This window comes from Danio rerio, chromosome 22 (assembly GCF_052040795.2).
Source record: "Danio rerio strain M-AB ecotype USA chromosome 22, GRCz13ab, whole genome shotgun sequence".
Lineage (NCBI taxonomy): Eukaryota > Metazoa > Chordata > Actinopteri > Cypriniformes > Danionidae > Danio > Danio rerio.
In genome coordinates this window covers 31,927,572-31,942,092 of record NC_141042.1, presented here as the reverse complement: position 1 = coordinate 31,942,092, position 14,521 = coordinate 31,927,572, and the positions used below count along the sequence as shown (strand labels likewise).

Here is a 14,521-nt window from a genome sequence, read left to right as displayed (position 1 = left end):
TCTTCTGCTAGGGCCTTCTTATGACTGCTAAATACTGGCAGACCTTGCATTTAGGAGGCATGTTTGAAGAAAATGAATCAATAAACTTTGTTTACCAGACAGTTGCTGGTTTTTTTTAGAGATGTTAATTAGATGTTTTGGGGAATTTATTTGGAGGTACTGAAGGGTTTTGACTGGGTTTACTCTTGTCTTTGTAAGGAAATTATTTTTTATTTTTAGGTCTGCACTGGGCAACTCTGGGCCTTGAGATTCATTGGCCGCATTTCCACTATCGCGCCTAAAGCGAGTGAGCCAGGGCAAGCCAAGGCCAGTCGCGTTTACACTGTCACTTCCGGGGCCTAATTGGGCCAAATCGGGGCCTTCTCACGGCCAGCGACCGGCCTTTTTCGGCCCGCCGAATACCTTGGGCCAAAGAGAGACAACTGGGGCTTCGAGGCAGAGTGAAAGGAGAGGCGGACACTAGCTTTCTGATTGCATACAAGTACATGCGCCAAACAAATAAACAACAAATAAATAAATAAGGTTAAGAAAACATCTAGCCTTATAGTCTGGAGTATTTTGCGTATGATCACCTTTATGTTTCGCTTTTAAATGTAAGGCTGTGGCAAAAAAAATAAAGTTTTAATTTAAAGGTGACTTTCTTTGCTGCGTTCTCCTTGATGTTTCAATAATGCATAATAATCTTTACACCATAGTAAAGACAGCAGACAGTAAAGGTTGTCAAGAGTTTTTGTCAAGTTTAAAAGTTCAAAAGTCATCAGTGTGAGAGACCGAGCAATCGAGCGCTCCCTTTACAGCTTTGTTGATGCCGCGAGCTGCTTTTTTCTTTTTTTAAACTTATTTTGGAGATAATACACAATATGAATACAACAGAAAGACATAAAATGTAACAAATTTCATGTCCACTTTTGTAGGCTCAAAACAATTGTGTCATATCTTGATAAAATAGCCTAAGCTATATTGAAATAATTTAAAGAATTATAAATATTGCATAAAATAAAATCACACTAAATAAATAAACCAATATGAAACAAACAAAAGCTAGCTATATTAATGTAGGTATATACAATACACAAACTGTTTTTAAGCCATATAACTTTCCTTTTACAAAGGCCTCTCTGAAAAAAAAAAAAAAAGATTTTTGATATTTAAAAAACAAACACCGGAGGAGGTTTGAAATATTATTTATAAAGTATTTGGATATGATGAAATTAATCAATCGTGCAAACAGAGCATTTTTTGAGTGAATGAAAGCAGAAACTAGGCTATCTTTTCAGTCACCCAGTCCTGCGCAGCGCCTCTTTACAGACACATCGGGGAAAACTGCAAATACAAAACGTGTTCTGTGTCCTCAAACAAGTGTTCATGTTTTTATATGACTTGGTAAAATGTAAAAATGAAATTTTAAATACACATAGAGCTTTATTAGTGAAAATCTGCTGAGCGTAACAAAATATAGGCTATATTTTATTACTTGCTCTTATGTGCTGAAATACTTAACATTTTCCGTAAGATCACAGAATAATATGCAACATCCTTAAATAAAAGGGAATCAATCACCTATTAAGTGTCATATAGCCTATAAGCATAAGCATTTGGGCTGAATGTTTGACAGCGTCTATCTAAATGAGGATATAATAAAACACATTTTCTACAGAGTTATTGACGGAGAATTTCTGTGGTTTTATACAGTAGGTGAGAGTTCAAAGTGGCTATTAACGCCGCGGCTGGTACCGCCGCCGTTTGAAATAGGTGCCGCTCTGTTTTTAGTGTATGACCGCAGTTTGTGAATGAGCCGCCAGGGGGCGCAAAGGGACGGGATGCGAACGGACAGAAATAGCCCATACAGCTACTGTGCTTGTAAATGATATTAAACAATAAGTCAAAGCATTATAATTCCTTCATTAATCATTTAAAATTTGTTAACACGCTTTATTGTAAACTTTTTAAGTGCAAAGAGGATTCGTTTTGGAAAATAGAATTGAAGAAGTAAAAGACAACTAAAATGAAAGCACAAACATTTAGTACAAATAAGTAGTCTTAAATAAATAAATTAATTAATTAATAAATAAATAAATAAATAAATAAATAAATAAATAAAGCAGCCTAAATATAGAAAGATGTTCAGTGTTTGCTATTTTGATAGGACTAAGACAAGACATTTTCATTTATGTTTTATTTCTGTTTTTATTTCCATTTTCGTTGTTGATTATATTTTACTATCTCATTTATGTCTCAACAATTGTACATAAAAGAATAATGAAAATAAATGAATAATGAAAATAGGCCTAAATAAATTATTTATTTAAAGACATTGCCGTACAGTACGTGAAACACTGAGAAAAATAAATTGACCTACCTTAAGCAGATCACTAAAAGTGTAATAAAAATATTTTTGCCGCAGGACATAAATTAAGTCTTGCAGGTTTATTTTTAATAATTTAGTTTCAGTTCTGTTAAGTTTTTTTTTTTTTTCAAAACGTCAATGTTCTCCTTTAAAGTAGCTATAACTGTTGTTTTGTTTTTTTTACTTATGGCTCAGTATGTTTTGTATTTTAACTTCATATTCAGTCACCTTGCAAATGTGTGTGAAATATAATGCCGCATAACCGCGGAAAAAGAAGAAAAAGCTGTCAAAGGTTAGAGCTAATTTATCAAATAAGCTATATTAAAATACAGCATTTATGTTAATACAGGCAGAGTGTGAACAAACTCAAGGCTAAGATATGCGCTTGCCTTTTAATGCATTTGCGGCCTTTAGGCTACAGGCAACACATTATGTTATTGATGTAAACTTAGGCTAAAACTTACCATTGATAAACGTGACCTACCTCAAGCAGATCACTTAAAGTATAAAAAAAATAAAGTAGGCTATATATATATATATATATTCTTAATAAACTTCACAGCCACAAATATAAAAAACACAACTTGTATTAAAACTGGGCGAGGAAAGAATACGATGCTTGTTATATAATTTAAATTTTGATTCCAATTTCTGCAAGCACATTTTTTCACTCGCTACTCTGCCAGAAACTTCGCCGCCGGAGAGCACCTCAATAATGTAAACATTTGTTTAAAGATGGAGCGCAAGATGTGCCGAGTGGCAACATGTGAAGAAACTAAGTTATAAAGCAGAGTCCCGACCAACAGGACTAAGCATATGCGGTTGGCTCATTCTTCACGAATATAGAATTAAAATAATGACGCGTTAGGTTCACTAAGCAGCGCATTCTCTCCGCCTCATCGTTTAACCAGCGGGACACGCTGCTGAAGCAGGAGAGACACTCCGTCATTCATAATCTTAGCTGATGTATCGGAGTCGAAAGAATATATCAAAAAGGAATTTTCTTTTAACAGTCCCGATATGTTTAATCTTTTTATTATTTTTTTTCGTGTCATTTCTCTTCAGCAAATTAGATATTTTTTAAAGCTGCTTGATTCTTTTAAAACCGAAAGCAGAGCCCGTGGTGTTTTCCATAAGATAGCCTACTCCTTTATGAATGTTTTAATTTTTTATTAAAGTCTTTAATGTGCTTTTTGATAGTTTTATTTCATTTCATTTCAAGCAGCATCTAAATGCGAATTTATCCTCAAAACTTGGCATGAGAGCGATGCAAGTCATGTGTGGCATAATTGCCTTTTTCCCTGCGCGTGCGAGATCAATTTCTGATCTTTTTGCAACTAAAATAAAAGCATAAACATTCAGTACAAATAAGTAGTCTTAAATAAATAAATAAATAAATAAATAAATAAATAAATAAATAAATAAATAAAGCAGTCTTTTAACCTAAATATAGAGAGATGTTCAGTGTTTGCTATTTTGACAGGACTAAGACAAGACATTTTCATTTATGTTTTTATTTCTGTTTTTACTTACATTTTCGTTGTTGATTATAGTTTACTATCTCATTTTATGTCTCAACAATTGTAGATAATAATAAACGAATAATGAAAATTAATGAATAATGAAAATAGGCCTAGATATATTATTTATTTAAAGACATTGCCGACATTGAGCTTAAGTTGAATGCAGCTTCATCAAAAGTAAAAATAAATAAATAAATTGACCTATTTTAAGCAGATTATAATAAAAATATTTTTGCGCAAGACATAAATTAAGTCTAGCAGGTTTATTTTTTTAATAATTTAGTTTCAGTTCAGTTTTTTTTTTTTCAAAACGGCAATGTTCTCCTTTAAAGTAGCTATAACTGTTTTTTTTTTTTTTTTTTTTTAACTTAATGGCTCAGTATGTTTTGTATTTGAATTTCAATTTCAGTCACCTTGCATATGCGTGTGAAATATAATGCGAGCATAACCGCTGAAAAAGAAGAAAAAGCTGTCAGTTAGAGCTAATTCATCAAAATAAGCTATATTAAATTACAGCATGCATGTTAATACAGGCAGAGTGTGAACAAACTCAAGGTACGGCTAATATGCGCTTGCTTTTTAATGCATTTAAAAAGATTTGCGGCCATTTTATAGGCTACAGGCTATGGTGTACAACAATGTTTTTTTTTTTTTTTTTTGTATGGTAAAGGACAATGCACATTGATTTGAAACTTTTAATTGCATTTTTATGTCCTGTAAATAATAAAAGTTGAATCAGATTAATAAAATCGAATCTGAATACCTGCAAACGGGGCCACAGTTACTTTTTTTTTCACTGACTGGCATGACTGGCAAACGCGTCAGAAAAAAAACTGCTGAATCTCTGCAAATATTTGGTTAACTTATAAAACAAATGTATGGTTTAGTGATGTTAGTAATGCATAGAAAAATGCAAAGCAGAATTATTAAAGTTATTATTTCATTGATCTGAACATAACCATTTATAATATAATTACTAACCCGTCGTCTAAAATATTAAAATAATAAAATATTCTATTATTTTATTCGTGGCTAGAGCTTGATTAAATTGATTAACAAGCCATGTGCTTTTGTTTGTTTGTTCTCGGTACTGGGTATACGCAAAACATTTTCTAAAATGTCAAGCAGTATTTGTCTATAGCTTTAATTAATTCAAAATATTAAAAACAACAATAATAAAATTATAAAAATACAAAGATAAATAGAGCAGCATTTTGCTAATTATAATAGTCCTTTATATTTATATACATGTGTTTTTGCATATTCGTTATTTCACTTGATGCATTCGTTATTTAATGTTTGAATACTGAAATAAAAAGCCATCGTTTAAAAGGTTATTTCACCATCAAAATGTAGCCTGTTATATGTATCATTAACGTTTTATATAAAACTGATGTGCAGTGTAAATGGGACCTTAATACAGTTTAAAGCGAAGTTGTCTGTAAGGATGATGGGCATGGCATGTCTATTGTTGTGGCTCGCGTTGTAAATATTAGAAAATAACTGTCGGGTGAAGGCTTTATGGTCGTGCGGAATTGTCTGCTGCTGTCATGGCTCAGCAGGCAACACCCTATTCAGCTAGGTGTTTTTATGTACAAATTCGTTTTGGCGAATGCTAGAGCGTAATAGAGATATTTTAAATAACAAGTAGTTCAGTCCAGAAGTTGTTGTGCATAGAAACATTCATTTTCATAAGGCCCCATATGCGGTTTGGTTTTAAAACGCATAGGTTTTGCTACGGTTACGCCATCCGTCCTCGGGAGTTTTGGATTTTGTGTAACCATGTTTGTGGAAAACACTTGAGGGAGGAGACATACCCCTTCCCCCATCTCATAACCAAAAGCTTGTCTTTCAGGTGTTAATGGGCATCGTGAGACCGAAGTCATGTCGCATTTCCACTGTCGGCCTATAGCTCGCAGCGCGTAACGCAAACCCAGCCCCTAGAACGTCCCCCGACTGTTTTCATCGTGCATCCGTTAATAACTCGGTAGAAAATATATTTTATAACATCCTCATTTAGACACAGTCAAACATTCAGCCCAAATGCACTGGAGAGACCTGAAACGTGTTCCCAAAAATGCTCTGTTTGCACGATTTGATTATTATCATCATATCCAAATACTTTATAAATAATATTCTAAACCTTCTCTGGTGTTTATTGTTTTTAGAAAATATCTAAAATCTTTTAAAAGAAAATATCTTGAAAATAAAAGTTTGATTTGGCTTTAACGGTTTTATTTATGTATAGGCCTACCTAAACTGTTATAGCTTGCTTTTGCTTGTTTTATATTGGTTTGTTTATTTAATGCGATTTTATTATATCCGATAATGTAATTCTTTAAATTATATTTCAATGTGGCTTAGGCTTATCAAGATATGACACTTGTTTTGAGTCTACAAAAGGTAATTTGTAAAGTTTTATGTCTTTCTGTTGTATTCATATGGTGTATTATCTGCAAAATAAATAACAAAAAGAAAGAAGCCGCTAGCAGCATCAACATAGCTGTGAAGAGAGCGCTCTTTTGCTCGGTCTCTCACACACAACCTTTATGCCTGCTGTGTCTTTAATATGGTGTGTAGATTATTATGCGTTATTAAAACATCAAGGGGGACGCAGCAAAATCACTTATAAATTAAAATTGTATTATTCTATGCAACAGCCTTACATTTAAAACGGAAACATAAGGGCGATTATAAGCAAAAAGACCTCAGCCTATAAGTCTAGATGTTTTCTTTTCCTTTTTTATTTATTTGTTTATTTGTTTGGTGCATGTGTGCGATAGGAAAACTAGTGTAATTACGGCAAGCCATCTTTCCCAGACTCGGGGCAAATTCCTTTCACTCCGTCCCGAAGCCCCAGCTGGCCCTCCTGCCATCCACTGCGTAAAACATATGCTGGATAAGTTGACGGTTCATTCCGCTGTGGCGATCACAGACTAATAAAGGGACTAAACCGAAAAGAAAATGAATGAAGAATGAATGAATAAATTATTAATAATAAAATAAAAATAAGGTAATAATAAACACAAATGCCGCGTAAGTGGCCTTTTTTTTTTAGAGATGGTACATTTGAATTGCCTCTTCCCACTTCCCCCACCTCGAAATTGAAAGTTGCAAAGAGAACTATAGCTCATTTACACCTTGATGTAGCCTCAATAGCAAAGATCATAGCCCATTTACACATCAACACAGTGCAAGTTTAGCGGAAGAATGTCAAATCAGAATCACGCAGATGAAGCACACCAGCTACTACTATGAAACTATTAAAATTGTTTTGTCATAAATTTTCTTATTTGCAGCAGCTTTTTTTCGCGCAACAGAAATGCGGCGTTGGGAAGCCGTCAATGAATAAAAACAGGGTCAATAGTGAAATCGGCTTTTCATTGTATCCCTATTACCTATTTCAGTGCATTAAAGGCCTTTTATGGTGTCATCTCGATAGAATAGCCTAAGTTATAAATAATTTAAAGAACAAAGTTATAAAAACTCACATTACATAAATAAACAATTAAAAATATGTTTAGGTTGTCTATTTAATTGCCCTCGTGATGATGGTGTGCTTTATCATTATGTGCGTTTTACTTATAACTAACCTGATTCAAATGATGGATCTGCGACAGAGAAACTAGGGGTTTTAGGGGACATGCATCACTATATCCTTTTTTTCCCCAAACTGTGCATAGTTCAGCTGCAAGTTACTGTACGTCTTTTTTTGGAAAAGCACCCCATGTCCGCTAGTGCCGCGCGCCTCTTTCTCTGGGCAAAAATGAGTTGATTTTTAAATAATAAATAGAAAGAGACATTTATTTCATATTTCACTATGCATTTCATCTGATCTTTATAGCTTAATTAAACACATATTGTCAAAACCCACACATAGGCCTATTGTATGAAAATGAAAAGGGCATTTTTTGTTATTTACACTACTATTTGTTATTTGTTGCCTAGGCTATTTTCACATTTGAGGTGCTTTATTGGCATGACAAGTAACTGTACATTCGTTTTGCCAAAGCAGTGCGCGTCTCACAAACAAGACAGTGCAAAAAGGGCAGTAGTGCAAACAAATATGAAAATAACATATAATAAAAAATGATTAATAAAAATAAAAATAGAATAAAAAATAAAAATATAATAATAAAAATAAAAATAGATTTTTGATAACATTAAACAGGATAAAGGTATTAATAGTAGCCTATTATCAAAAGTAAGTCCACATAAAGAGTTCCAGTATTTGTGTGTTGGAGACAGGAGCGGGTATTGTTGGGTGAACACACAGCAGCACACACACTCTCCCAGTAAGATGGGTTCTGTTCGACAGGGACTCAAAGTTGTTTTGTATGTGTTGGATTATCGGGTAGAATTTCTCCCGGATCTCGGAGTATTTAGTGCACTCAGGATATGCAGCTCCGTCTCAATCAGCTGCTGAGGGCACAGCCGCTTCTCCACCGGCAGCCATGTTTTTTTTTGTGCCGGCCCGTCTCTACGGCTGGCTGATGTCCGCTGCCCGCTTCTAACATGTTAGAAAATACTGCAAATCAAGCTGTCGGTATCTCCCCGCGGTTGAAATTGTTCGTTATTCGGAAAAAAGAAGAATAAATATCAGCGCGCAGTAGTTGTTTTCTAGATTATTTAGGCCTATATTCAGCTGTTTTAATCTCGCAATTTTGATAATTAGAGATAATGTCTGTTTTTATCAACTTGTCTGTCATTTATTTCTCATTTGCTACTTATTTTATTAATTTGTTGATGTTAATATACTACATAGTCTTGTATATGCATATCTAAAATCCTTTGGCATTCAAATTTGCTTTGAACTTGAAAGAGAGAAAGAATCGGATTTTACCTGTCAGAGCACATTGCATATGCTTTTTTTGAAATAACATTTATTTAACAAATATTTTAGCACATCGAAAGTAATTAAATTACCTGTCTTTTGATTAAAACCTTTATGCAAAAAGATCAGAAAAAAAGGCAATATGCGACACATGACATGCATCGCTCTCATGCCACGTTTTGAGGATAAATTCGCTTTTAGGTGCTGCTTTGAATAAAATAAAACTATTAAAAAGCACATTAAAGACACTCATAAAATAAAACATTAATAAAGGAGTATCTTATGAAAAAACACCAATTGACGGGCTCTGCTTTCGGTTTTAAAAGAATCAAGCAGCTTTAAAAATATAATTTGCTGAAGAGAAATGACAGGGAAAAAAAGATTGAACATATCGGGACTGTTAAAAGAACATTCCTCTTTGATATATTCTTTCGACTCCGACACATCAGCTAAGATTATGAACGACGAAGTGTCTCTCCTGCTTCAGTGGCGTGTCCAGCTGGTTATAAACGAGGAGGCGGAGAGAATGCGCTGCTTAGTTTCGGCTCGATATATTTAAATAAAAACTAACAACGAGCTGCTTATAACGCTCAAAAAGTTAAACTCAAATGCACAACCCTTGTTGGTGGCACCTGCGGGATGCACAATGAACCTAACGCGCCATAATTTCAATTCTATATTCGTGAAGAATGAGCCAACCGCATATGCTTAGTCCTGTTGGTCAGGACTCTGCTTTATAACTTATTAGTTTATTACAATAATCACACTTAGCTTTGCCATTGTTCTTCACCACATAGCCACTCAACACATCTTGCGGTCCATCTTTAATGTTTAGATTATTGAAGGTGCTATTGACGTTTTGAGAAAAAAATTAATAGTACTGAAACTAAATTATTAAAAATAAACTTGCGGGACTTCATTTATGTCCTGCGGCAACATTATTTTTATTACACTTTAAGTGATCTGCTTGAGGTAGGTCACGTTTATCAATGGTAAGTTTTAGCCTAAGTTTACATCAATAACATAATGTGCATTGTCCTTTACCATACAAAAAAAAAAAAAAAAAAAAACATTATTATACACCAGTTGCCTGTAGCCTATAAGAAGGACGCAAATATTTTTAAATGCATTAAAAGGCAAGCACATATCTTAGCCTTAGTTTGTTCACACTCTGCCTGTATTAACATAAATGCTGTATTTTAATATAGCCAATTTTGATTAATTAGCTTTAACTGACAGCCTTTTCTTCTTTTTCCGCGGTTATGCGGCATTATATTTCACACGCATATGCAAGGTGACTGAATATGAAATTAAAATACAAAACATACTGAGCCATTAAGTAAAAAAACAAAACAAAACCACAGTTATACTTTAAAGCAGAACATTGACGTTTTGAAACAAAAAACGGAACTGAAACTAAATTATTAAAAATAAACCTGCCAGACTTAATTTATGTCCTATTTTCATTATTCATTTATTTTCATTTTTCGTTTATTATTATGTACTATAATTGAAACATAAAATGAGACCGTAAATATAATCAACAACGAAAATGTAAATAAAAACGTAAATTAAAAATATAAATGAACATGTCTAGTCTTAGTTCTATCAAAATAGCAAACACTACATCTCTCTATATTTGTACTAAAAGACTGCTTTATTTATTTATTTATTTATTTAAGACTAATTATTTGTACTGAATGTTTGTGCTTTCATTTTAGTTGTCTTTCATTTCTTCAATTCTATTTTCCAAAACGAATCCTCTTTGCACTTAATAAGTTTACAATAAACCAGGTAAAAAAAAATTAAATGTAAGTTGAGGTGATCGCAAGTTCACAACTGTGAGGTGATGTGCTCTACCGGCAGGATAATCTATATTATTTTGCTGTTTTTCATATGCGCACGTTTAAGATTTGAGATTATAACATTGCCATGATAGTCAAAGAAATCAAAACATTATTTTCACCCCAACGCAATTTAATCGGGCACTGAAGGCTAATAACTTAATTCTTATATTTGCTTTTTGACTTCTCACCATGTATCTTTTCTACAGCATAGTATAGTGTAAGAGCATGTCTATTACCAGAAAAACTAAATTAAAATTATATTTTAATTGAACACATAACATCACATACAGTAAGTTACGCCTACAGAACAGTCTGTTTAGCATTGTGAAAAGGCAAAGCTGAATATCTGTGGTTAAAGTGCCACCCAGCGGTCAAATGCTGCTGGCGCATCAAGTACCGCTGTCGCCGCGGCATGAATGGCGGCACAAGGAACACATTGAAGTAGTAACATCTGTATTATGGATGGGTGCGCTCACTGCGCTGGGTCCCTCCATTAGTGGCGAGACCACTCGATGTTTGATGCCAACAGTCAGTAGGCAAGTAAATGAATATGATGAATGAGGACGCACAGACATTTGTAATAGACATATAATGTAAGGCTGTACAGTAATGTGTCATTTGTTTGTTTCGGTGGTCTACATTTTACATGTTTCGTGATGATGCGATGGCTTGCTTTATCTACCTAATTTCCGCTGAAGTGGGTGGGTTGTGTGACGTTTGATTTGGGGGACGTTCTGGGGATGGGATTTGCGTGACGCGTTGTGAGCTACTAGCCCAACAGTGGAAAGGCGACATGATTTCATCCTCACTGCTCAACCTCCAAGGCGACTGGCCCAGCCCAATGAAAACCTTGGCTCGCACTGGCCCGACAGTGGAAATGCAGCTATTTTCCTGCAGAGTTTAGCTAAAACCCTGATCATTTCTGCATGGCCTGAAGAAGACTCTGCCACAAAGAGTTCACCAATTAACTTGTTCCGGGGTATTTGTTTGGGGAAAAGACAGAAAAAAGTATTTTCAACAGGCTATAGTTGACCAGCCTTATGGTTTAATGTTCTGTGTCTTTGTTATGGCTGAAAAGTCCACACATGGTTCTTGAGTAGTGTTCCTAGGTACAGCTTTAACATTTTTAATGACTTGTAATGGAAGTTTGCAACAGTAGGGCATTGCTAGGATGTACTTGGTCTTTGTTAGAAAATTATCTGAGGTCAGTGACTACTGCTTAGCTAATTCAGAGGTATTTTTATGGTTAAGACTAAATTCTTGTGAATTTCAACAGGCCATTGCTGCCCAGCCTCATGATTTGATATTCTGTGTCTTTTTTAGGGCTGATTTGTCTACAAACGTTTTTTAGTCACTGCTAGTCAACTGTTGGGCTGTTAATAGAGTACTTGGACATTCATTATTTGGTTGCAACAGTGGTACATTGCTAGGATGTACTAGACCACTGCTAAAGTAAAGCTGTAGGTTGGAAAATCATGCAAAGTTGGTGGCTATTTTTTTTTTTAAGTGACTGTTTGAGCAACAGTAGGGGACTGGTAGGACTTTGCTAGAGTCAACTTGTTGTTGCTAAACATAGGTAACCTTTGCATGGAATCATGTATCACAAAAAGAAATACTTGAGCTGCTACACAGTTGCTTGAGTCATTGCTAAGACATTGCAAAGGAGTTCTAGTTGGTTGATGGCGTTACAAGGGGGTATTTGGTTGTTGCAAGGTAGTTATATTTTAGGCACTGCTTTGGTGTTCTGGTGTTGTTTGGATTTGTTACTATCTCAAATTTTAAGCTTACATACCTTGGGTGTGTGACATCAGTCATCTTGGTATTTTCTCCAAACTCATTCTTCAGAAATTCCTCCAAAGGTCCAGACTCATATGGTCGAGAACCTTTGAACACCTGTTCCTTCATCCTGAAGTACAGACAGCGCAGATACTCCATTGATTTTCCTGTTGAAGTGTACAGCAGAAGTGATTGTTCTAATGCATATCACATATACAGTCACCAAGAATGTATTTTGAAATTATAAAATGGATGGTCCTGGATGCCGATAGGTCAGTGCCATTTTTACAGACAAACTAAAAACAAATATACAAATCCAATACCATGGACAATCGCAAGGGCTAGTATGCCACCAGTACTGGTTCCAGACACCCAGTCAAAGAGTTCCCTTATAGGACGTCCTGCCTCTTTCTCCAGAGCTATCAACAACTGGATGAGAACCAGGCCCTTTATTCCTCCACCATCAAGACACAACAGTCTGTCCATTCTTGAGAAAAGGAAAAGCAAGTGAGCGAATAATTCTACATAAGCTTCTTTTGATCAAAGGTTCCTTTACTCGACATACTTGCTTCCTGTTTTGAGCCCATCAGCCTCTACGAATCCACGACTCATGGCCGTTACAGCTACTGCCACTTGCATGATGTCATTGAACCCTGTGGACCAATTATAGGCAGGATGTGAGCAGCAAGCAGTGAACCAAATTATAGGCAGGTCGATTCTATTATAGATAAGCAATACCTAGATGCAGGGGTTACTTAATATGCCAGTGTGTCAGTCACATTGGAAAGGTCAAGATACTCCAGTGAACACATGCAAGTGATGATTCGACAACAAGCATAATGCTTTGTAATAGCTTTTAGCTGTGAAACACTATTCTCCATTGTCTCAAGTGTGTCCTGTGTCATTGCGGCACTTATGTTGGTGTAATTATAGTCAACTGGAGAGTAGTTACATAATGAGTTCAACCCAAATGTTGATCTTTCCAAGATGGTGGCTGTTGCTGACAAATCCCATTAGCCCAGGGGTGTCCAATCCCAGTTCTGCAGGACCAATATCCTGAAGAGTTTAAGCTTCAACCAGCTCCAACATACAATTCAATTTAATTCAATTCATGTTTATTTATATAGCGCTTTTAAAATGTAGATTGTGTCAAAGCAGCTTAAGTCCAGATTTCAGAGTTGAGGTTAAGTTTAGTTCAGTTCAGTGTGGTTTAAATTTCACTGCTGAAAGTTCAAACACCGAAGAGCAAATCCATTGGCGCGCAGCTCCACAAGACCCGATCTGAGCAAGCCATGGGCAACTTGAAGTGAAGGGAGAAAAAAAAACCTAGAGAGAAACCAGGTTCTGTTGGGCACCACCATTGTTCCACTGGCCAAACTTCCTGTGTGGAGCTGCAGTCTAGGCGCCGAAGGTTGGGGAAGCTAGACGTCCATTGTGGAGAACTGCAGGTGTGAGTAGGTCACCGGCGGGTGGTCAGGCTTGCCCACAGGATCAATGCGAGGACTAGCCAGGAAGTTTTTAACAAGAAAACTCAGATTTATTGGCGTTTAATTAAGGTTGGAGCTGAACAATTCAGGACACTGGCCCTTCAATATGAGGACTGGCAACCCGGGTCAACTGTGGTATCTACTGTAGGTATTCAAATGTAGTCTGTAGAAATGCAGACATCTTCGCATACAAGAATTATGTTTAGAAATACAGCTAGCAGAGAAAGCACAAAAAAAAGTCTTAAATATTTAACGTACAAAAAAAAAGATAATGAATGGAAGCAATTTGCCACTGAACCAAAATATAAATTTTTGGTGGCCTTTAAAGGCATAATTCACCCAAAAATAAAAATTTACCTCTATTAACTCTGCCTCACATGGTTCCTGACCTTTATTGGTTTCTTTCTTTGTTGTACACAAAAAAAATTATGAAGAAAGCTGAAAACCTATAATCATTCCAATTGAAGTCACTAGCTACGGTTCCATCCAAAAACGCAAATTAACTTTATGAGCGAAACTGGATTATCGCATAAAAAACATGAGAATAAAGCCAAAAAAATAGTCACTTCCTGATTATCTGGCACTAAATATCAACAGTAAAAACTAGGCTTGCTGTAGTAGGAGCAGCTGCGTGAATCTTTTCCTCATTTAATAACTGACTTGCGCCTCAGAAGGAAATCCTGACTTGCAGTGAACGTGCGGTGGTG

The 14,521-nt window shown here is 35.4% G+C and overlaps 1 protein-coding gene across 14 annotated transcripts in view; it reads right to left on the bottom strand.

Moving 5' to 3' along the window:
* Positions 1 to 14,521, bottom strand: part of pla2g6 (phospholipase A2, group VI (cytosolic, calcium-independent)) — a 50,077-nt gene that overhangs the window by 9,399 nt on the left and 26,157 nt on the right. For all 14 annotated transcript variants that reach the window (XR_015521131.1, XR_015521130.1, XR_015521132.1 and 11 more), the window contains 3 exon segments: positions 12,893 to 12,980; positions 12,651 to 12,814; positions 12,344 to 12,494 (listed from right to left, as the gene is read on the bottom strand). Coding sequence is in view for 10 of the 14 variants with exons in the window: in XM_087302541.1 (XP_087158667.1) it covers positions 12,344 to 12,494; positions 12,651 to 12,814; positions 12,893 to 12,980 (403 nt within the window). In the remaining 4 variants the exon portion in view is untranslated.